Source organism: Anastrepha ludens, chromosome 5 (assembly GCF_028408465.1).
Source record: "Anastrepha ludens isolate Willacy chromosome 5, idAnaLude1.1, whole genome shotgun sequence".
In the NCBI taxonomy this organism is placed as follows: Eukaryota; Metazoa; Arthropoda; class Insecta; order Diptera; family Tephritidae; genus Anastrepha; species Anastrepha ludens.
In genome coordinates this window covers 116,156,650-116,181,512 of record NC_071501.1, presented here as the reverse complement: position 1 = coordinate 116,181,512, position 24,863 = coordinate 116,156,650, and the positions used below count along the sequence as shown (strand labels likewise).

The 24,863-nt window shown below is 33.6% G+C and overlaps 3 protein-coding genes and 1 long non-coding RNA gene across 6 annotated transcripts in view; 2 read left to right on the top strand and 2 right to left on the bottom strand.

The window, feature by feature from the left end:
- Positions 1-13,654: 13,654 nt before the first annotated feature.
- On the top strand, positions 13,655-14,763 carry LOC128862750 (60S ribosomal protein L44). Its single transcript, XM_054101456.1, has 3 exons — positions 13,655-13,762; positions 14,007-14,180; positions 14,447-14,763. The coding sequence occupies exons 1-3, from the start codon at positions 13,760-13,762 to the stop codon at positions 14,582-14,584; spliced, it is 315 nt and encodes a 104-aa protein (XP_053957431.1). The 5' UTR covers positions 13,655-13,759; the 3' UTR covers positions 14,585-14,763.
- Positions 14,751-15,841, bottom strand: LOC128862749 (WASH complex subunit 3). Its single transcript, XM_054101455.1, has 3 exons — positions 15,426-15,841; positions 15,079-15,371; positions 14,751-15,015 (listed from the first exon to the last, which is right to left on the bottom strand). The coding sequence occupies exons 1-3, from the start codon at positions 15,630-15,632 to the stop codon at positions 14,976-14,978; spliced, it is 540 nt and encodes a 179-aa protein (XP_053957430.1). The 5' UTR covers positions 15,633-15,841; the 3' UTR covers positions 14,751-14,975.
- Positions 15,842-20,703: 4,862 nt separating this feature from the next.
- Positions 20,704-22,512, bottom strand: LOC128864929 (uncharacterized). 2 transcript variants are annotated; one of them, XR_008454723.1, is made up of 5 exons: positions 22,441-22,512; positions 22,293-22,381; positions 22,171-22,244; positions 21,799-22,115; positions 20,704-21,742 (listed from the first exon to the last, which is right to left on the bottom strand). It is a non-coding gene; the product is annotated as an uncharacterized LOC128864929 (long non-coding RNA). The 2 variants fall into 2 exon arrangements; XR_008454722.1 differs by having other exon boundaries at positions 20,705-21,742; positions 22,171-22,238.
- A 1,326-nt stretch (positions 22,513-23,838) lies between these two features.
- LOC128864928 (protein peste-like) overlaps positions 23,839-24,863 on the top strand; it is an 89,804-nt gene continuing 88,779 nt past the window's right edge. Inside the window, exon 1 of one of the 2 annotated variants that reach the window (XM_054104696.1) lies at positions 23,839-23,938. The gene's annotated coding sequence lies outside the window, so the exon portion shown is untranslated. The other variant, XM_054104694.1, reaches the window with a different exon arrangement.

The following is a 24,863-nucleotide window of genomic DNA, read 5'->3' as shown; positions in this document are numbered from 1 at the left end:
TTCGTGTGTCACCCGACACGCACACATATAAGCTGCAGGACATGCATGCTTGAGCGTCACCAGGAGCTATAATTGTGATTAGTTTGCTTCGATAAAAATAAATTATTATTTATGTTAGGACTGACTTACTCGTTCTTCGGACCTCCCATGTAACATTAATTTCTGACTAATGATTTTGCTGTTATAAATAAAGCAAAATTTGGTACATACATATAAACAAGAAATACGACGTACATATTATGTAAAATTTTGAAAAATTTTCGGCGCCACGTTCATTTTTGGTTAAATGTGTGTATTTTGATATCGACTTCATAAAACTCGTCCATACTTGCGACACGTATTGCTCCCTACCTAATTTAGATCCGACTTAAATGTAAGGTGGCACAAAATTAATCACTCCATTTTATCTTATATATAAAATGAAGTCAATTTTTTGTGTGTGTTCGCTAACCGGCCGTGTCTTTGCACCGAATTAAACCAAACTTACACACATTGTTAAGAAGGTATTGAAGATGGTTTCCGTACAGTTTGGATACCTATTGGTGGATAGGGTTCGAGATATAGGTCAAAACGTGGATACGGGTAACCTTCGGATGTGTATGTACAATATGGGTATCAAATGGAAGCTGTTGGTGAATGCTTTAGTACAGAGTATTTTTCATGCCGCTCCGTGACTGGGGTCCCGAGATATAGGTCAAAACGTGGACCCGGGTAACCTTTGGTTGTGTATGTACAATGGGTTGGTGTCGAAATTCTGTATGTACAAAATTCTAAAAACAAAATTCTGCTTTTTTAAAATTCTGCTTTCTAAAATTCTGCTTTCAAAATTCTGTATTATAAAATTCTGTATTAAAATATAAAGTTAACAATGTTAAAGAGGTAATGTAATTAATTAATTTATTATTATTATTATTTTTTATTATTAATCGAGATATTAAATAAAAAATAATAATAATATTGTAATAATAATAATTTTTTCTTCAGTTTCGATAGAATCCACAGTATTTTTGCGTAGAACTCCTTTTCGCGTGGGCGGCCTTCGGCCGCGCTTCAAAAAAATAACCCTCATCAGTCCAACTCCGGCTACGCAATCCACCGTATTTTTGGGTAGAACTCCTTTTCGCGTGAGCGGCCTTCGGCCGCGCTTCAAAAAAATAACCCTCATCAGTCCAATTCCGGCTACGCAATCCACAGTATTTTTGCGTAGAACTCTTCTAAAAAAAACGAACAGCTGCGAAGAATTATTAAGAAAAGAAATGAATTAAGTCACACTACATATTTAAAAAAAATTCCAAAAAATATTGTAATTGGCTAAACTAAAATATTGTTATCGCTTAAACATATACATATGTATGTACATATATTTATGTTTATTTTGTTACTTCTTGTATGACGAAAATCACAAAACTTGAATAAAGCAGAATTGTTCGCATTAAACATGCAGAATTTTGTAAAAGCAGAATTTTAAAAACCAGAATTTTAAAAAAGCAGAATTTTAAAAAGCAGAATTTTTTTGCAATTTACAGAATTTTGTCACCCAGAATTTTGTAATACAGAATAATGACACGCTCCTGTACAATATGGGTATCAAATGAAAGCTGTTGATAAGTGCTTTAATACGGGGTAATTTTCATACATATTGATGACTAGGGTCTCGAAATATATGCCAAAACGTGGACCCGCCGTGTCTTTGCACCGAATTAAACCAAACTTACACACATTGCATTGTTGTAATTCGGAACACTGGCAACGGGTACAGCGTTCTTTTGAACCAGCCATAATGTCGTTTACTTTTAGAACGCGGAACTGAACTGTCAAATTGACAGTGTGAGTTACAATGTGTCAATATTTCTTTCTGATTTGGATGCCATAAGGAGAAGACGTAAGGGCAAAGTGTAAACATTTTTTGTGAATTTTTTTGGAGTGGATTTTGGAACAGTGAATAATTTCTTACGAAATTTGAGAATTTAATGTGAAATCCGAATATTCAAATGAAATTATGTGTTCGTGGAAAAACAAATTTTTTTCGTTTTTTTTTTGAAAAATATAAATGGATAATGGTTAAAAACGCTCCAATGCTTAATAAAACATATAAATTGAAACGAAAAATTCATGGATGATCAGGAAAAAAGACGATTGTTTCTTAGTTATTCATTTGCGTTGATTTGAAATTTAAAAACTATGTATCTTCTTTTTTCCTGATTTTCAATTTATATTTTATATTTACTCAAAAACAAATAGAAAAACAAAAAATATTGTTTATGCCAAAGCGCTTGAATAAAGAAATAAATAATATTAAAACCATATCTTTTCTGTTCTAAACCATATCTATTATATTATATTTTAGTGTACTCAGCGAAGCGGGCCGGGTTTGCTAGTTTTTGAATAACTTGTTTAGTAAATGAAAAAAAAAAAATGATTTTCAAAGACGGAAGTCTTTATTTTGACCTTTATGCGCTCCATGTCTATTTGTACACTAGTTCACAAGTGTCAAACATGATTGACGTACGGCGCCATTTGCAAAAATTATAAATCTTCCGACTGCGCGTTTAATTGTGCGTCACCTTGTATTATTGATATCGAATAAAATTCACGTTCACGCTTCATGTGTTAACACTAATTTTCTGTCCGTTAATCTGATCTTACAAGCTATAATTCTCATTGCTTTTTTGATTCAATTCAATTTTTCTAAAATGGGCGCGGGTGTATAAAGTTCAGTTCGGACCGAATTTAGCCCTCCCTCACGTCTTTTTCATCACTGCTTTTCCTTATACATATGTACATTTTTTGACACCTTTTTTGTTTTGAAGAACGAGTCGAAATACGAACTGTAAAGTTAAAAACTTGCAATACAACAAAAAACTGTATGTTCTATACTTTTGTCACATACTGTATTAGCTGTGGCGCGTATGCGAATACCTTCAGCTGCGACCCGTTATTAATTTAACCATTAAATCCGGCACTCGGAAAAATAGTTGGTCTGCATTCGTAAATGATCAATAAAATACGAAGTTGCTGATACTCATTTACATACATACATATATACATATACATACATATGTATGTAAACGTTTTCGTTATATTTGATGATTTCACTGCTGGTCCTTACTGTGCCGTTAGAGGGAGGCGAAAGCTCAAATGAATTATCATAGTTCGCATGTCAGTCGATGGAAATGTTAAGCAATGTGTTATTTAGAGGCTATGCATTTTATGACATACATGCATATGTATGTATGTTGCATAAAAATTTATTCGATATTCCTTTTAACTATTTTGGTAGTTTAGTACGAATTGTATCAGAGAGAGAATAGGTACATATGTATTTTTATTACTCTTCGATAATCTTATGAGAACGCATTTGACTTTGAGCAATGAATAGAAGGACTATTTTAACCTCTTGAGTGGTTATAATTCACATACATACATATGTATTGTATATACTTGACCCCTTTCAAATTTTATCGAAATATTTTCATTTATTTTTAGGAATTCATATTCTATTCGTTTTATCCACAAAAACCATGCAGTTTCCCGTCATGTTCCTATTCAGAAACGTGGACGATGTGTATAACAAAGGTGAGAAGGCACGTGGAGTTGCAGAACCACATAAGAAAGATAGTGAATGAAAACATGTTGCTGAAATTCTGCTTATACGTGAAACTCGTATTAAAGGGTATTTCTAGGAGGCGACCGCCGTAGCCGAATGGGGGTTGCTGCTCGAGTATCATTTGGGAGTACTTAGGTTCGAATTTCCGAGCATGAACATCAATTAATAGACAAAGTTTTTGCAAATAGCGGTCTTCCCTTGGCAGGCAATAGTAAACCTCCGAGTGTATTTATGCCATGAAAAAGATCCTCACAAAAAAGCATTTGCTGTTTGGAAACGGCTGAAAACTGCGTGATTGCTGAAAAGAAGAAATTAATTGAAAAAGTACAAGGAGGTGAAAATAAAAGCGAAGTTGCAAAAGAATTCAAGATTCCTCTCAGTACTCTCTTAGCCGTAATAAAGAGCAAGGAGAAAGTTACTGCTATCTCAGGATCACTAACCGATGGCGAAATTTTATCTGCGACAGATACGAATAAAAAGAGCAACGATGAAGATGAAGACTATACTGCTACAACAAGAACAACAATGAAGACGATACATCAGAACCTTTGGCAGAGGTGGCAGTTAAGGTAGCAAGAGCCTCATTCGATAACTTACAAAGCTTTTGTCTACAAAACGAAACAGGATATCAGGAACTTTTTCTACTTAAAAAAATTATTGAAAGGTCTGAGCTACAGTAATGCAAATCCGAAGCAAATCCGTATAAATGAGTTCTTTTCAAAGATTAATATATTTGCATTACGAATATGTAAAACATTAACAGTTAAATAAAAACTCTTGATAATTAGAAGTTTTATTTATTTTCTCTCAAAAATTTTGAACCATTTAATATTTCAAACACTTGATAATTCGTAATATTTTAAGAGTCCCTCGAATTTGGAATTATAATTCATATGCATGTGAGAAAATATTTTCTACTAAACCTTGTCTTTGACATATGTATGTATGCATGCAAAATTAATCACCCAATTTTGTTTTTGAATAACCTTTTTACCATAAAAAAAAATGATTTTAAGTAATGGAAATCTTTATTTTGACCTTTACGCGCTTGTCTATTTGCACACTGCAGCTGCCTAGTTCACAAGTGTCAAATATGGCTGACGTGCGACGTCATTTGCAAAAATTATAAAGATAGGGTGATTAATTTTGCGCCACTTTGTACACACATACATACATACGTAAATTGACAAAAACTTTCCATGAAATGACCGTTAAAAACGTCATCGTCACTGACTCTAAGTTCATTTGTACTACCTTTTGGCTCAAATAAATACTTAAAATTTCGTTTCTTCTTCCGTTAGACACAAACTCCCCGACAAAGTTAGAAGTGGCGATACACATACATATGGATGTATGTATGTCTACACATGCATATGCCCATTTGTATGTATTACAGTGTGTAAATTTGTATATTTTATGTGGTTACATTACAGAGTTGTGCTCTGTTCGTTCTATGCTGAATTGTAGTTGCAAAGACCTAAACAAATTAATCGTTTGCAACAGCCTTCGCATATTAGTGTACTTCCTGGCATTTAATATGGAATATCCACCGAAGTGGCTTCCCGCTTACTTATGACAGGAGGGTGCAGGCGCAGCAGTGGTGGCAAATCGGATTCAGCTACTCGTACGCATATATGTATATATACATATGCATATAAACACAAACAATGAGTGAGTGAATGAGTTCTCTTGTTCATCATCTTCGTGTATTCTTGCCTCTCGTTAAAAAAGTCTGTCAATGAACGCATGCCGTCCGATGTTTTGTTGATGTCTGAGCATAAAACAAAACATGCCAGCAGAACCAGGGTGGCCAAGTTTCACACATTTAAGGGTGAGAAGTTCGATTTTGTTATTCATACAAAAGTTTGTGCTTGGAAAAAGGCAATAACAACTTTTTTAAATGTATTTCCTGCCAAAAATGTATTAAGATTAAAAAAAATGGAAATTGCTCACAATTTTTTATTGAGGCTCGAGAGTAACCAAAACTTAGAGTAATTACATATGTAGCAGCAAAGTTACATAAGTACATATAATAATTTAATTTAATTTTAAGATAATTTTGGTAGAAAGAAATGTATTTAAGGAGCATTAGGTATCACGAATGTAAAAAATGCGAATTGGTTGAGGTATTATGGGTAGAAATTGTTTAGGTAGAAATTGGTATAAAAATGTTAGTGATTTTCTTCAAGTTGTGTTTATTGCTGTTCAAGTCTTTAAAACTTCTGTAAAGCAATAAAGAAATGCTGCTAAACTTAAAAGATAACACGGGGTTTGAGTTGAATGCAGGTCCAGCAGAAAGTAACGTCATCGGAGATGGTAAATGATGAAAAATGGAAGTGGTAGGTAAATACATTTCAAATAATATCTTATAAGTCCACGAATGGTAGAATACACGATTGCGCCTTCCGAATTTGCCGTGTCGTAAGAGCCCATGAATAAACAAGCAAACGGAAGGGGAATTACTTGTTGAAAAGAGCATTGAGTATTATGCACACACACGCACACACACGGCGTCTTCCGCATAAAACGCAAACAAACTGAATTTGGAATTTTTAAATTTCACAATTTAACACACGGCACTTCGTTTTCATTAGTTTCATTAGTTTCAATCTCACAAATCACAGAACTACCAAGCCATTCCCTATTTTCACAAACACGTAATTTTTCCTACATTTGTTTGTTTTGTTCGTTTGTTTTGTATTGTGAAGGGAGCTAACGTCAGACTTGTCAAAATCGCGAATAATGAAGTAACTGTTAATGTATGAATAATGAAGTTAACTGTTTTAATGACACCACCTTAGATACTCAATTCGCCTTGTTATAAGTCTAAATCGATCAAGATTTGGCTGAATGCTTCAAGTTTCCCATAATCCTATCTTAAAAAATCTAATTATTTTTTGCCTCTGTTGATAAAATTTTTATACAATTTTGTGTAGACTTTTTCAACTTAAGCTCTTCTATTATCTATATTTGAGTTTTGAATTTTTGTATATTTGTATTTTTTGGAGCGAATATTATTAAATACTAATTTTATTTATAAAAAACTCGATTTTGTAGGTGTTAGAAGTCGGTCCAGCTCACATACACAATAAATCATAAATTTTTCTAAAATATTGTGGCGCATGTTTTCAAATATAATAAACTTCATAATTGTGGTGGAAAAAGACAACTTTTATTTGCCTACGGGATCCTATGGTACTTAAACAAACAAATCGATTTATCTGGGTATTCCGCGCATTTTGGAAGTCAACGTCCTTGACATATGGATCTCGATTATATTAAATGTTTAAAAGAACCGTTAGATGAACAATATTATTGAAACATGAAGTACTAGTGGTATGGATACAATTTTTTTAAATTTAAATCTAGTCTCTCCCTTATTTCGTTTTATTGAATAAATGTGGAAGTTAATATTTCAAAATATTTTTGGATTCTGAATGAGATGCAATTATTCTTATTTTTACTTTACTTTCATTACGTTTCCTTCACAAAATTTTATTTAAAGGTGTACATAAAGTTATTTACGGTTTATTAATATCTTGGTTATCATCAACCCAATAACACCTGGCATCCCTAGTAAATACTCTTATTGAATGAAAAATTCTCATTTGAGCCAAAAGCGGCATTATTCACTATTCAAAAGTTACTCTACACTTGGAATCATATCTTAAGCCAAATAAAGTTAAACAATTTCGAACTTTTCTAAACTATTTTTTATTTAAAGGCGCATAGGTACTTTCTTGAAATTATTTGTTTCTATTTTTTATGCACGAGTAGAGTACGTTGCTTTGAGTTTTTTGATTTTGATGGACAAAAGTACAATTTTATCATTTAACAAAATAATTAATTGTCTTCACTGAAAAGCCAGCCGTAGCACGCTTGTATTTATGTATGTATCTGCCAGTTTTTTGAGCACATAACCATATGCTTGTAGTAGTTCCTTCTCAGGGTGAATTACGTTTCGTTGTGGGTTGAATTTCAAAAATATTAAAAAACGAATTAACTAAACTACGAAATAAACTGTGCAGAAGTATGAACTAAATACGATTTTGTGTTTTAAAATCTGCTATGGATGAACGAATGAATATTTTATGAAATTAGGGTAGCAATAGGTACATTTTTAGTTATTGAATTGTATTTAAAAAAAAATGTTTTTATTTAACATAGAAGTTGTGCGATTAAATTGTTAATTTATAGTTAATTTTCTTTTATATTACCACAGTGACATAATTAAGAAAACAAAAGTTATTTGGCGTTGGTTATTTCTCGAGACGAACAGTACTGGTGCATCATGCATTTTATTTTCCTATATGGAATGAATTTTTAAGTTTATATGAACTTTGTGGATGAAATATTATGAAAAAATAAAGAAGTGTGCGATTTTTCTTTATCTGACAGCGAATTATTGTGGACACTTTATTTCTTTCTAATTTAATGCGCGGTAGCTCAACTGAAAATCTGTTTACTTTTTGTGATTTTTTCCGCCAACAATCTAATCAGCTGTTCGTAAAACTTGCAAATTGTTACTGGTTTTGCATTCACGTGCTTTGTTTTTGATATTTGTCTTTGAGAGCGAATTCTCGGAAATTAGGTTACTGGATAACTTTTAAGCTAGATCTACACGAGGCAACCGTTGAAGCAACGTGTTGCCTTTGTTTAAGAAACACGTTGCGACCGTTGTTTCAATCTCAGTATTGTGTATAACTGTAGTGCAGGAAAGGTACAAGCGGAAGATACGTAAAATGAAATGTTTTAAATGATCGACGAAATACATAAAATTACTTTTCTTATTATAATTGACGAACTTTTGTACGAAAATGAGGAAGAAGGGATGCAACAAAAGAAGAGAATGAAAATTTGGTCCAAAAATTGGCTTTAAAAAAAAATCGAATTTTCGAACGAGAGGCTGCTGAAAGAACTGAAGGAAAATGAGCCAGCGAACTATAAAAAATTGGCTTTAAAAAAAAATCGAATTTTCGAACGAGAGGCTGCTGAAAGAACTGAAGGAAAATGAGCCAGCGAACTATAAAAAATTACATGAGGATGGACGAATCCGTGTTTAGAAAATTGTTGGACTTCGTAAAGGCCAAAATAACGAAACAAGATACCATAATGAGAGAGGCAATATCAGCAGAAATTAGACTGGCAATAACTTTGCGGTATCTTGCAACAGGAAACTTTTTTGCGGACTTGAAATTTTCGACGGCGGTATCTCCACAAGCTATTGGAAATATTGTCATTGAGACATGCGATGCCATCTACGAAGTTTTATATTTTTCACTACTTATATCCCACAGCTCTCTCAAATTTTTATATTCGTTAATAAAATTAACATAATTTTCATTATTTTCAATTGCCATTTTTTCCTTTTTCATTTTACTTTAATCCGCACGAACCTTCTTCTTCGCTTGTTTTCAACGAACTGAACGAGTAAAAGCAGTAAACAATGATACACACGAAGCAACGGTTGCAGCAACCTATCCCAAAAATCAAATTTATTTGATATTTCAGGCAACGGTTGCAGCAACACGAAAATCAATTGGCAACACAGCTACACACGAGGCAACGGTTGCTTCAACATAGCCGTGTTGCTGCAACGGTTGCCTGGTGTGTATTTAGCTTTACATTAACAAACTTATGGTTACAGCATGTCTTCCCCAAATGATAATTTTTGATTGGAGGTGATTTTAAGGGAAAATACAGAGAGGGCAGAGAGAGCTCCCATTATCAATTCTAATTCCATTATCTGGCTGCAAAATCCATAGATTGCCCGCCCAGAGAACTGATCGTTTTCAAAGCTGTTAGGGATGAAATGAAATAAAGTCATTTATGCCGTTTTCTTTTCTGGCATAATTTCGTATTTACTCCTCCTTAGGCAGAGCTGTTAAATTTTAGCTTCCTTTTCTAAGAAGCTTCATAGGGTTGCGTTTGTCCGTTTGAAAGGAGTTTACGTCCCCAAATAAAAGGTTTTGTTCTAATTATACAGTTCAAAAAAACTTCCGCATCAACCGATTATTTCTTTAAGTTCGTGGTACAGTTATTGTACACGTTATAAGGGAGAATGATTGAAGACGCCTGTTGGAACTCAGACACTGGCATTCCAATGGTATCTTTGGTATTTTTACAAAAATGTGTCAATCGAAACCGTGATTCAAAGAATACTTAATTTTTTGATTCTGGGTTGCCGCCAATAAAACTGCATTCAAAGAAGTTAGGAATCTATTCAATATGTCGTTGTCACACTTTTAGAAAACGTTTGAAGTTTAACTGGAGCGAAGAGGCTGCAAAAGATGGCTCAAAATTAATCACCCTAAAGGAATATTTATAATTTTTGGCATTTTTTACTGAACTAGGCAGCGCAGCAATAGAGTGCGTGAAAGGGAAAATAAAGCAAAGTCCATCACTTAAAATATTTTTTTTTTCTTTAGTAAAAAATTGCAAAATATTTTTTTTCCTTACTAAAAAAATTTTATTGAAAAACAAAATTGGGTGATTAATTTTGTGCCACCCATTTACCTATTAAAAATGTTCCGTCTCATTAAAATTTTTTATGTAACTCTTCCCAAAGTGTTAATTTAAAATAATTTTTTTTCTTTAGTAAAATAATACTAAATAATTGCTTTTAGTAAAAAATTACTAAATAATTTTTTTCTTTAGTAAACAAATTTTATTGAAAAACAAAATTGGACGATTAATTTTGTTCCACCCACTAAGAAAAAAAATTGTATTGAAAACCAAAATAGGATGATTAATTTTGTGCCACCCATTTACTTATTAAAATATTTCCGTCTCATTAAAACTTTTTATGTGGCTCTTTCCAAGGTGTTAAGATGCGTTTTTTTTTTCTTTATAATATTTTCTTTAGGATCTAAATTATTAAATTTATTCCCACATATGACGTACCATATGTTTGCATGTAATAAAATATCCAAAAGATGTTTGCAAGGAAAACTGCTTTAATGGCTAAATGACTTTGGAGTCAAACCACGTCAAGTGGGCCTCGAATTTTCCATCAAATTCCCGATTTTAAAACCAAATGCATTTTTGGATAGAGAATTTGTCATATAATAATTGCCGTGAATAGTTTTTTTTTATTTCGCTTTTTGTTTATGTTATTAACAATTGAATTTTTTTGCATGATATTCTTGTAAAATCAATATCTCAGAAACTACAATTGATTACACTAGTCTACAAGGAAAAGTATCCGAAATAATTTAAACTAATATCTGCTTCTCTGTCCATGCAAAATTCGGATTGATAACTAAAATTAATTTATTAGTTTGAGTTTTTACGATAATCGTATCTTTCGTGTTTAATGGAACTAGGCCGACAAAATTTAACCAACATTCAGACCCAGAAACCAGACTATATATTTCCGAAGGTTTATGATGCGCTGAATCCAAATCTGGCCTCAGAATTGCTCTATCAGCTCTGGTTTTCGAGGTATCCTAACCTAAAAGTGCAAAAAACCCCATTTTTGCCCATATTTGAGGTTATGTAGCCTTGCAGATGTTTTCTTTCACCAAAATTAAAGGATGGCATCTTTAAATACAATCCTTCTTTTTTCAAATGGCGTTTTGTTTGCTCAAATATCATTTTTTTTCGCAGAGATATCGCATTTTAAATTTTCATGTTTCGAAATTTTCCTACACCTGAAAATCGATTAAGATAACATAGACATGATATAGTCGCTTACTAATTTTCTTGAATTGAGTCTTATTTTTCTTTTATATCTTCAGAACGGCTTGGATGAACAAAGTTTTTTTTACAGATTATTAAAGGTGAGTATTGTGCGCTTAATCTGACTGTAATATTGTCCATTTAGAGCGTGAAGAATGCAAAAATAATTCCGATTTGTCATAAAAATTATTGTTAAAAATTATTGTTTCAGCAAATACACAGTCTTTGAACGTTAAATCGGTAGAGTAAACATTTTTCGGTAACCGAAATAAATTTCATCAAATTATCAATTGTAGTTTCTGAGATATTGATTTTACAAGAATATCATGCAAAAAAATTCAATTGTTAATAACATAAACAAAAAGCGAAATAAAAAAAAAACTATTCGCAGGAATTATTATGTGACAAATTCTCTATCCAAAAATGCATTTGGTTTTAAAATTGGGAATTTGATGGAAAATTCGGGGCCCACTTGACGTGGTTTGACTCTTTGGCTAAAATGAGATTTACCTGCTTTTTCGTAGAAGGATTGGATGGGATTGTACGTAAATGGATATATGTGTGTATGTACATACATACATTTGTATATGCATTTACCAACAAAGATTGTGCGTATATACTCCCGTATATTTGAAGTCAAAAGGCGAAATTAACCAAATCTGGAAACCTTTTGGAAAATTATCAATTGTTCAAACTGCGGAAATATTCAAAGATGAAGCAATTTGGTTATTGTTGTTGTTATAACAGCAGTATAAACATTCTCCGTACATATGCAGGGAATGCTGCTGAAGTGCCAGTCTTAGGCCGGATATAAAACCGGGTCGTTACGGTAAAGTAGAACCGACTTAAGTGTGAACGTTTTGCCTTTGGCCGAATTAGTTGCTTTGTTTTAGTGCCTCTCAGTATCATTGATTTGGCGACGTGCATAAACAAACTTGACATTCCTTCGTAAATTAACATTTACGAGTTAATTCGAGTACAAAATGTAAATTGGAGAATTTGAATTTTTTACAAGAATACAAATTTATAAGGTTTTATTTTTGAAATACCTTTCGACATAGCTGCATAGCCAAACACGACGCTAAGAGGAGAAGGACAAACATTTTACAATTTGCTTTAATTAAAACCACGAATAAAAATATTTATGTTGAACAATTTAAAAAAATATTTTATTTATTTATTTTATTTTATAAAGGTTTACATAACAATGAAATTATTATACAAACTGAAAGTAGTGCAGCGCTAGCATCAATTAAAAACATGGAAGCAGCGGCGGTAGCAATAAAAATAAAGCTCTTTCACTGCCACCCCTTAAGTAGCGCCTCAAGCGTCAAAGAACTGTCAAAATGCCACTTGCCCATACAAATTACTACGTAGAGAGTATAGAAGAGCCGAAGGATGATAGAATACAAGGCTGCACCTTCTGAATATGCTGTGTCGTCAGACTCCATGAATAAATAAACAAAAGGAAGGAGCAGTACTTGAATTTGTGAAGAGGAAGAGCAGGTGAAAGCAATAGAAACTAGCAAACACGTGAAGCTATACACACACATAAATGCTTTCACTACTTAACGCACGGCACTTAGTTTTCATTAGTTTGTTTAGTTTAAGTCTCACGCGATATTACCAAGTCATTCACAGAATTTTCACCTATCTTTGTTTGTTTTACATTGGAAAGGAGCCTGACGTTAGACCTGTCGAAATCGTGAAAAATAAAGTAACTGTTTTGCGAAGACGTCTCCTTCGGTATTTAATTCGCCATTGAAGGTGCCACCTTCTGAAAGCCGCTACTTTATTTTTGGCGAATATGAAAACTGAAAGCGCCAGTGTACAAAATAAGCAACAAAAAAAAAGAAACAAAGATAAAGAAAAAGCGAAAGTAAGTGAGGAAAGCCAAATTCGCCGAAAATGAAATAACGCTTTTCGGAAGGCCCCACCTTCCGTATGCTCCACATAGTTGTTTTATCGCGTAAAACAGCAATGAATTTAGAGAGATCGAGAAAAAAGAAATCGTTCCCACGACAGTCGGTTCTACGTTACCGGAACGACCCGGACTTATATCCGGCCAAGGACTGTCACTTCAGCAGCATTCCTCTTGCATACATATATGTATATATGGGGAATGTTTATGCTGCTACAACAACAACAACAAGAACGAGATAATATCCTCTAAACGCTTGTTTTTAATTATATTATTAAATTATTTAAAAACAGATTCAACTCTTTGCTTTCAAAGTCTACATGTGCTGTTTATATGACCATGGCTGTATATATATTTCAATATAATAATATTTTTTTTTAATGAGTTTTGAATGCTCTGACCAACATGCAACCATGTAGCTGTGTTTCATGTTTTCGGCGTTGACAGTTCCTACATGTTTGTATATTCAGACAGCTGACAGTTGTATCGCTTCCGTTTATTTGTCTCCTTCTTTCTTTCTTTTCTTTCTTTGACAAACAAGAATCGTCAAGATGGTACGTTTACGGAAAATTCGTTTAAAAATCTATGTAGAAATCGCAGTGCATCCCGAAAATATTCAAGCAAAATGTATTAACTTGTGTTCTGGTTAAAAATATAAATGATTTATAATCTTTTGATACATTTATATTGTTGATAGTACGAAAGAATGTTGCCTTGATTTCGGAATTGAATTTGCGATTCGATAGTGGTTATTTGACGGAGTGATGCGCTAATTATGGATTTTTATTTGGTTTTTAGGTCAATGTGCCGAAACAGCGACGCACCTTTTGCAAAAAATGCAAGTGCCACAAGCCACACAAGGTGACACAATACAAGAAGTCCAAGGAGCGTAAAGGTGCACAGGGTCGACGTCGTTACGACAGAAAGCAACAAGGTTTCGGTGGTCAAACCAAGCCCATCTTCAGGAAGAAGGTACGAGTTTAAAGAGAAATACGTATTGTTAATGCATATTTGTAGAACTAAGTTGCTGGCGAGTCGATAAGCGACACTGAAAGGCTCTTTGGTGGGAAAAACTTATGCAAAATTAATTTTGAATGCTGAAGACTTATTAAGTAGCAATAATTCGAAATTATTAATTGTTGCTGAGTTTGAACATTCACACAAAAAATGATATACTTATGTGTACATATTTGTTTGCGTCTATAACTTTGCTAACAAAATTCATTTTCAAATTACAGGCCAAGACTACCAAAAAGATTGTATTGCGTATGGAATGCACAGAATGCAAGTACCGCAAGCAGACACCGCTGAAGCGTTGCAAGCACTTCGAGTTGGGTGGTGACAAGAAGAGGAAGGGACAGATGATTCAATTCTAGGTTACTCGCCCAAATTTCCACGCTAACATTTACTTTTATTTTGTTTTGCTGTTTGCTGTCAGTGCAAATATTCGGACCGCACTGCTTGATTAAATGGCATAGCTACCAAGTCATTTGTGAAGAAAATGAAAACAGTGTTTTTTATTTAAACATTGAATTAAAAGAAAATTCAATCGAAACTAATGGTTATTTTATTCTAATGGCTTATTGAAATCTTACAAGTTATATTTTAGGCTGAGTATCACATAATTGGCATCTGGAAATGTTAGATGCCGCAGAGTTTAATTATTATATTTTATGTGCAGGCGCTTCAACATTCTTAAGATTCATCATGCGGCGACAAATATGCTGACCTGCAAATGAAGGACCTTGGACGCAAGTGAAGATGACGCTATGCAACAATACCATCTGCCAGCAACAAATTTGGAGTGCTGTAAAACATTAAGAACATTTTAGATTTGAACTTCTTTGCACACCACTTATAGGAAACTTACTCCAGTATGCTTGGTTCGACACCTTCCGCTTGCATTTTTATTTTTACTGCTTCTGCAGGCACACCAAATTGTACCATTTTGAAGAACTTTTTGAAACGCACATCTTCACAAGCGCGCACACCTGTGGGTTCAAGTGTTTCATTATCTATTTGCGGGCTGACGACATCTGCTGTGTCATCACCAGTAACAACAGTAGTGATAGTGTCCTCAGCCGATTCATTTGCAGCTTCTGTTGGACTGATTTTGGCAGTGGTTGTTGTTAAGGTCTCTGCAACATCCGGCACAGAAGCGAGCTGCATTTTTTATTTTCGTAATTTTTTAATTTATTGGAATATAAATTTACTTACTTTTGCTTCTATGATAGTTAACGCGGCCTCAACTTTTTGCATTTTCCTTTCCAAGTCTATAAATTTTGTTTCGCATTTCAATGCGAAGTCATTGAGAAAGTTGCACGAATTAATTATAAAATGATTGATAAACGCCAATATGCGTTTCTGATGCAACGGTGGCATTTGTGATTTATCCACAGTTGGTGCTAGAATTTCTGTGTCCATGCTGAATAACTTAATAAGGAATTTAAACTAAATATCGGTATGTCTTCGTTGGCACTTTGTATGAAGGGCTCTCAGAAAAGATTTCACGGAATTTTCTTAAATTTTAAAGAACGCTATAAAGCAAAATAATGCATTTCTTGACGCTTTAATAAACGCAGCAATCGCCCGACAGGAATTGCAATAGATGTTCAATGTTTTTTCTTAACAGCTGTTTGTTAGTTGCCATGTGGTAAAAGAAAATTCATTAAAAATAATTAGGGGCAATATTAAAACAAGCGAACATTTGCTTGTATACTTAAGCAAAGTACATTTTCTTGTATACTTGTATAAATAAAGTTCAAATAAAACAAAGGAAGAGAAAGAAATTTGAAATGAAAAAAAGGTAAATAAATGTGAATTTTTGCTAAATAGATGAGACGCCGCCACTTTGGCAACGAAATGCGACGGCGCCATCTGTTGTTGAAATGGTGAATCATCTTGAGGAAATAAAGTACAGCGGAAATGAAAATAACAAACGCATAGGCGAAAGATTTTCGCACGAATTTACTGATATTGGAAAAATTTAAGTTTGTGTTAATTCTGAATGTTTTTTCTGTATGAGAACGTAACGACAAAATTACATTACATTTTCTTTTAAGCATTACGCAATTCATGATCATCATAAATTTCTAGAGTCTCAGTGTAGGACATGGAGCCAACGCAATTGGATTTTAAATTTTATTAATTGAGGAATGAAGTTTGAAGTAGATTGTTGCTGTTGTTCTTGCCCTCAAGCTGCCTGTTTGCTCATAATGAATGCTCCAGGTGAGATCTTATAATACACTATAGCTCTCTTTCAGCGGTGGCAGTGTGTGTGCGTGCGGGGGAAGGCCTTCAGGAATTATATATTTCGTGTTCATTCTCTCTTAAAGGGGTTTTGAATGTGCTGTTTCATCCGCCCTTCTAGGTAGGTGCTAAAAGCAACGCCGAGGAGTTCAAGTAAATCGATCAAATATGCAGAGTTCAACGCATACCTTAGTGTTTTGATTTTAGCATGTAAAATACAATAGCGCCAAAGGAGATGAAGTTGCATTTGATCATTTGGCAGAAACTTACGCTTCTAAAAGGCAAACAAAGCGATAGCTCGTTAGCAAATTTTATCTTTTTATTTATTTATAAAATTTAATCAACAAACAAGAAGCTTATAGACTATTAGATAAATAGATAGATAGATAGATACAAGCAAAGATCTTATGACAAGAGTCTTATAAGTAGCTTCTAAAAAGTAAACTTAGAGTGAAAGAAATCAAAGACTAAGGAAGAAGAATAAACATTAAATTGAGCTAGTGTCCTTCCAAAAGGGGTATTCATTCCATAAACAGTTTAAACAACACCCACAAAAAACAATTAATTTCAACGAAAAATGCATGAGGGAACAACGATTTATTGAGCCCACACTAATATTAAAAACAAAACACATCGACAACAGAGCACGCTTAGGCTCTAAGGACGTTAGATTTATTAATAAGCAACGAGAGCGATAGCACACAAAAGCTCTCTGAACAGACTCTTATCTATTAATATACAAGGTGAAGTCCCAAAAAACAAAAAAACGGCGTCATAAAAATGTTTTTGATGGCGCCATTTTGTTAATGAGTTAGAGCTTTGGAAGTTACATCCTTACCTCACTTCCAGTGAAATCTTGGTTACATTCGGTTCAGTGGAGGCGAAGTTATTGCATCTAAAGTGTCAGTATGTTTGTTACATCGGTACAAAAATGAGTTTCGAACAAAGAGCTTATATCAAATTTGGTTTTAAAATCGGTAAAAGGTTTGCGAAAACATTTTAATTGATGAAAAAAGTTTATGGCGATGACTGTCTATCTCGTGCCAGAGTTTATGAGTGGTTTACACGTTTCAGAGATGGTTGTGAAGACATAAATGACAATGAACTTACGGGCCGCTCAAAATCAGTAATCATCGAAAACTACATGGAAATTGTTGGTCAATTTATGAAGAATGAACCGAAATCATCATTGACATTCAAGGAATCGGAGTTGAATTACTCCAAAACATTGATATATTGCATTTTAACTGATCATTTGGGCTTACGAATGGTCTGTGCTCATTTCATTCTGCACATGTTAACTGAGGACCAAAAATTACTCTGAGTTCAACACTCGAAAGACCTCATTGAAGAGGTGAGAAAAGACGAGCACTTCCTTTACAATATTGTAACTGGTGATGAAACGTAGTGTTTCCAACATGAACCTGAAACTAAGCGTCAAAGTGCCGAATGGAAGGCCCAGACGAGCAATCGCGTTTGGAAAAGTCAAAAATCAAATCAATGCTCATTTGTTTTCACGATTACAAGGGAATTGTCCACAAGGAGTTCGTACCAACAGGCCAAACCGTCAATATAATTTTCTATCTTGGCGTTTTGAAGCGTTTGTTGCATCGTATTCGCCGAATTCGCCCTGAATATCGCGAAGGAGGAAGCTGGCGCTTATTGCATGATAATGCACCATCTCCTCGATTCATTCTTGTGACTGATTTTTAGACTAGATATCGCATTTTAACCATCAGTCTCTCACCGTATTCGCCTGATATGGCTCCCTGTGACTTCTACCTACTCGGAAAATTGCATTTGCCATGAAAGGAAAACGTTTTGCGTCCGTAGACACCATCCAAAAGGCTTGTACCGACATCCTGAATGACATTCCTGTCAATGACTTGAAAAACTCTTAATTAATTATGTATGTAAATATAATATATCCAGGCGGAACTGTACTTATTTTCACAAGCGTAATGAGTTCATGTGTACTTAGTTTTTTTTTTCTTTTAATCAATTTAATCTTGGCCTCTTGAGGGCAAGTGCACTTAGTTTCTTAGCTTGCTTAGATGAGGATATAGTATTTGAAAGAAGTTTTAGCAATGATTTGGGCTTAGGAAACTTTGGCAACCAAGTTTGCTCTAGTTTTAGAAGCATAAAAAACTAAAGTTTATCAGCGTTTTCAATCTGTTCTTCAATTACATTTTTCTGACTTCGGCCTCCTTATGAAGGCACACATGTAAGCCATTAATACTACCTACATAGAGGCATATGTACATACTCCTAAAGTCAATACGGTGCAATTAGAGGTATTATCAGTCATCAGTTATCAGTCAGTGAAATGAGTGCAGCTTGGGGCAAAGGTGTATTGTTCGTATTAAATTAAAATGCAATTAAACGCGCCTTGCCTGAGATGCATGCATATATATGTTGCAGTTTAGGCGCGTCTACAACGTCTTGTATTTCTTGAAAAAAAAGTTAACCCTGGATCACTAAATATTCATCTAATAGACAACACACGCCTTTCGTCATATTCCCGTCACACCACCTCACTAACAGAACTTCCATAAATAGTTAAATAGAAATGATATAATACGTATAATAAATAATGAATACTTAATTAAAGAGAAAAACAAGAAAGACTGGATGCAATACAAGTTTGGGCTAAGACGTTCGAAATTACATTAATTGTTTTGATATTTCGGAGCAGTTTTAGAAATTGCAATTTAATATTTTTTTAAATGAATAATTGTTTCTTATAGTCAAGGCATTTGCTGCCTGCGGTCCATATTTTACTGATAAAATTATGCAATAAGCCAATCAGCTGCTCTTCAATCCGTCTGTCAAAATATAATTTTAATCAGAATAAACTGCGCCGGTAATCCCGATTAACGCCGCCGTCTGTCTAGGCTATAAGAGGCAGAAGTCGAGCATGGAACAATCATGTGCCATGTGGCCCTAGCAATCGGTTGATAAAAATAGCTCGTGATGGGATGCCAGAAGGAAGACGATGACCAGGAAGACCACCAAAAAGATGATGGTCGACCTCAACCGACAATAAAACATAACATTAATCTGAGTTTTATGCATTATGAATAGGAATCTACAACATTTTATGCGTAATTTCTCTAAGTAATTAAATTTATTTAGATATACATGTATATACAGACACTCACACCCTATTTGATACAGATACGATTTTTTTCCAGATATTTTATTTATTTTGTTTTATTTAACTTCTCAATATATAATACAAAAAGGTGTCTACTCATTTCATTGTTAAAGAAAAAAACAAAAAAACACAAAGAATTCACACCAAACTAATATTTCAGTTTTCATTGCAGTGAATCGACAATAATCTCAGTTAAATGTGTAATGTGTTTTGTTTTTTTTGTAAATAGTTCATAATTTGTTGCTGCAGAACAGCTTCTTGCCCAAGTCATAGCTGATGCAAATAAATATAATACATTCCTAGTAAATTGCAACTGCCTTTGGTTATTCGATCGGAATTGAAATTTTTACGAATATTACGCATTTACTACGTTTTATTCATTTCACATTATCACTTAAAAACACATTGTTGTGTAGTGCATCTTTGTGCACCATATGTCTGAGTCATTTAAGAAAATCTTAAACACCTGCTATTGGCCAATGAGTTTGTGAAAAGTGCAGATGCATATTACAGAGTATTTTCACTCCCAAAAACATTTCACAAAACAAAACCAGTTCGCTCGGTGTGTCAGAGCTTTAGTTGGGTTCCAAGCCATCCACATAACTCTCGAATGTTTACATATATAAGTTTGGGGAAAAATAAATCAATCATTTTTAGGTAAACGTTTTTTTGGGCAAATTGTCAACTTCGATTATTTTTGTGATTTTATCGACATTTTCTTTAACATCAAAAATGCCTGAACGGAATCGGCAAAACCAAAATGGCACGCAATTAGCTGTTACAGCATCGGCACCATGATTCAATTATAGAAGGTTGAGTAAGTAATGACAAGGGCGCTTTGACACTCCCTTATTTTGGGGCTGCATTTACGAAGGATGGAGAAAGAGGGCCTAAAGGTAGTAAAAAAGTACGTAAAGTAGCTAATTAGTATATTGGTTTTTTAATCTACATTAAAACAAAACAACAGAAAAATTATTGTTTTTTGCAAGCAAATATTATATAATATTTATTTAGTTTTTGATGTTTATCTAACACAAGAGCACCCAGAACTATGTGATGTTACTTATGTACATATGTGGTTTAAGTTAGTTCGTAGTTGTAGAACAAATATTATCTAGTTAGATGTGAAACGAGACAAAAGTAAAAAAATGGAGTCTCAAAAGGAATATTTTCATTACATTAAAAAGGAAATGGTTGCTAATAAACAAAAGTATTTAACAAAATTAGTTCACTCTTATGCATATAAAGCCATGTTTAGTAACCTTTGCATTACGAGATGTTGCAAATTTGCTCATTTCAGTATCGTAAGAACGTAAATGTACGTTTCATAACTGTTTTTACAATTTTTTATTCCTGAAATAAATACTGACTTTTCGCATCCTTTATATGTATATTATGTATTGAGAGAGTAACATGTTAAACCATTGAATTTGATACAGATTTGGCTGCCATGATACGTTAAAAATAACCAGAAATATTTCCGAGGAACATTTTAAGAATCTAATCTCGCAATAGATTTGTGTATATTTTTTGGGAAAGAACAAAAAATAGTCATAATAAAGGAATATAATGTGTTAAATTAACTACAAGAATATTTGCCACAGAATTCTATAATACTACAAGTCCTTTAATACACCAAAGGTCAAAATATATTTAAACGACAGGAATGGGAGAAAACAGAAAGTTTAATTTCGTATTTCGTGCATAATAATACATGTACACACATATGTACATACATATGTTACTAGAGACATTGTGAAAGCAGAAGTTCAGTCGATCATTTTCAAACATAAGAAAAAAATTGGAGTTAGAAAAGTTAAAATTGTTTGCAACAAAAGTTACAAATTTACTAGTTTATAGTCTAAAATTTGTCTACCTTAATATAATTGGCGTCCTTAATATTACAAAGAGTTAGGAAAAGGCATTCATATGATCTAAAACTAAAACATCGAAAAATTCCATATATTGATAATATAATCCACTTTTAATAATTGTGATTGTTAGTAAATTTACGTATTTCAATACAACGCGTCACAGTAATGAATCGGAGCGGAAATATGAAGAAAGTGGGTGCACTTGCTCGTATAGGTGTTGGAACGCTGCACTTGTTCGGGCAGAAATCAAAACCCTGTAAACAAAAAATCTTAAAAATTGTTAACTCACAAATATATCACTACAACTTACGTGTAATTGTAGACGTAAAGCGCGAGGACTTGCTCGTGTAGGTGTTGCGCATACATCTACGTACAGCATATTGTGCTAGACCGGACAAGATATCGACTAGGCCCATAATGACCGTCACATGTCAAACACTTATGTAACTAGGTATTTGCACCATCATACACAGCACGCTTAATGTCATCTATGAAATTGTCCGTAGCACCACATGTGACAGTGGTAGAAATACGCGTATACTTGCCTTTGTTTCTAAAAACCACAATAGTTGTGCCACCTAGCTCTTCAACACACAACTTCCGCTGCACTTGCTCGTCTGTGAAGTCCTACAAATAAAAACTTTAAAGACAATTTAATAGCAAATATTCTAACAGCACTTACTAACTGCAGTTTATGCATTGTATGTAAGGTGGTCACTATTATTTTGGCAAAAACGCTGTTCTAAAAACCTATGACTGAAAAAGTTTAATAAGAATTTTTACAAATGTCTGATCTGGACTTACGTTTATGAAAATTCAAAAACCGGTGGTTTTCTCCAGCAGAAAGCCGACTCCAAATAATCGACTACCACCATATGTAAGACATAATCGACCTAAATAGTGAAAAACGACATTAATTTACGAAATAATTAGCTTTTATTATTATACTTACTTGAACGTTTATAAACAGATAAATGATTTTCAACGAATAATAACAAGGCAAATCGCTCAAAGTGGAAACGGTGTTGCCGACCATATAATTTGCATCAAAAGTTTAATTTTTACTACAATTTAAAAGTTTTTTTATAAGACATTCTCCGTAAAGTTCATCACAACGCGAAAAACGGCTGAATTTTTATATATAATATGTAGATGGATATACGTATATTTGTAAAGAAGCAACATGTTTTCAAATAAGGGAACCGATTTGTCAAGAGTGAGCGAGAAAGCTGCTTACTTACCTAACCTTCTGAATTTCTAATTGAATCATGCATCGGAACCATAAACACCGTTCGCAATTTCAGCGACCTGGTTTGCATCTTCGTCTTTATCGAAGAAAATCGGTAAACTGTATCGAATTTTCTCTTTGTTGACTTCCATTGTTAACACTCTGTAACTCACAATTGAATGGAACAAAAAACACCAAAAGAATTTGTTTAGTGTAAAATGTTAATTTGGCAAGCAGCATTAACTTGAAATTGTTTGATCGATACCTTACGAGCTATCGATCACTACAGCCATCTACCGAGGATAAAGCCATATACCGAATAAAGGATGTCTTTTTCTCCAAACTAATATTTCAAATCGCTTTTGATAGTCCTCCTGTTTTTAAAGCGTGCTTATGCCCTAATGAGTATTGCAATTATTAAATATCGCCCTGAAAACTCTTTGTTACACATGAAGTAGGCCGGTAGTACAGTGGGATTTTATTTATTTATTTTGTTTTAGTTGAGTTTTATTTTATTACTATTTTATATTATTTTTTTATTACTCGTTTATATTTTCTAATTTTTCCTATTATTTCTTTATGTTTTTATTATTTGATAGTAGAATTTGCCAAAGGTAGAAGGTGTTAAAAACGCTTCATGAAATTTAAGTGTTTTATTAAATTTTTATTTATTTTTTCTTTATTTGCTTCTGGCCCCCATTTAGCATCTTCAATCGTCTGCAATCGATTTAAAAGCACTTAGGTAAATAAATAAATTAAAAAGAAACATTTGATTCACATTTTTCTTTTGTTTGCCAATTTCTATTCATACCCATCCACACATAAAACATTGCAGTTTGAATACGTTTTTTTATTTAATTGAAAATACACCCAGTAATTGTCGCCAAGTGGCATTGCGAAATACGCCAAAATGCAATGCAATGTTCTGCTTTGCAAAAAAAAAAAGAAAATACAAAAACATTACAAAGGTAAAGAAAGCAGGAATTGTTTACTCTTGCATTTGTAGGTAACTTTAATTATTGATGTTAATCTGTATTTGTTATTGGCTTATTTTCAGATTAGCGTTGACTAACCGTGTTGTTGGTGCTGTTAAATGTGTTGCTGTTCTTGTTATTTTGCTGTCAGGTGGCTCTCAATAGGCATTCAAATGGCACTCAACGGGAGTGTTATTTGTTTGCCTGTCAGAGGGTTGTTTAATTGTTATGTTGTGTATAATAATTAGGTAAGTAGGATTTTCACTTCTTGTTGGACTTTCTTTTATTCATATCGTGTAAATGACGTGTGAATGTTTAGTGGTACAAAAATACTTTAATTGAATTTGAAAGTAGTCACGAACGACGGTAAGTGTGTGCTTTTTAAAAGCAGAATATCAATTGGTGTTGCAGTGCGTGTGATGATGCATGTGTGTACCTAATGCGGTGAGATGTGATCTCCTTATTTGGTTAAATATAACTCTATCAATATGCTCGCCTTCGCTTGCCTAGGTTTTTATTGCAAATTAGGTTCACGCTTTTGCTTAATCTGCATTTATTATTATATTTACTGTTTTAAAAACGAAAAATTGTGGCCTCCCCGAGAATGCTATTTCTAAAACTTGTGCGCGCTGTTGTAATTTAACGAAAAATTGCCGAGAAGAAAGAAAAATTGTATACAAGCTGATTGTCAATTTGCAAAAGTGTGAATGCATTGGCAAAAAAGTACGCGTGTGCTAGAAATCGAAAGTCAAATTGACTAAAAGACACCGAGTTAGTATAATCCTCACTAAGAGCACTTTGCTCAATTATTGTTCGTAAGAATCATCCCACCAGTCAGCATACGCATACTCTAGCGGATAAGCAGATTGTTTTTTTTTTAATAACGCATTGTTTTTCCTTATACCATAATACTTGATTCTTGTTTATCCAATTTATATATATGTAAGTATAGCCATGCTGGTGTGGGATGGAGTCAAGAGACAACCTGTTTCCAGATAAATGTGGCCAAAATTTAATCGGAAACGGTGGTGAAGCGCGTACGCTCACGAAAACAAGACTTATCTATTGTTGTTGTGCCTGCAATACGGTATTGCCTAATAGTTAGTTGATAGAGCATGCTGAAGTACCTTTCTGACGATTTAAAATGATTAATGAAATGTATGGGCCTTTCTC

Coding starts and splice junctions, on each gene's coding strand:
- LOC128862750 (XM_054101456.1), top strand. Junction 14,181..14,446: donor AGCCCATCTTCAGGAAGAAG/GTACGAGTTTAA, acceptor TTCAAATTACAG/GCCAAGACTACCAAAAAGAT.
- LOC128862749 (XM_054101455.1), bottom strand. CDS start 15,632: ATGGACACAGAAATTCTAGCACCAACTGTGGATAAATCACAAATGCCA. Junction 15,372..15,425: donor TAACTATCATAGAAGCAAAA/GTAAGTAAATTT, acceptor TAAAAAATGCAG/CTCGCTTCTGTGCCGGATGT. Junction 15,016..15,078: donor GTCGAACCAAGCATACTGGA/GTAAGTTTCCTA, acceptor AATGTTTTACAG/CACTCCAAATTTGTTGCTGG.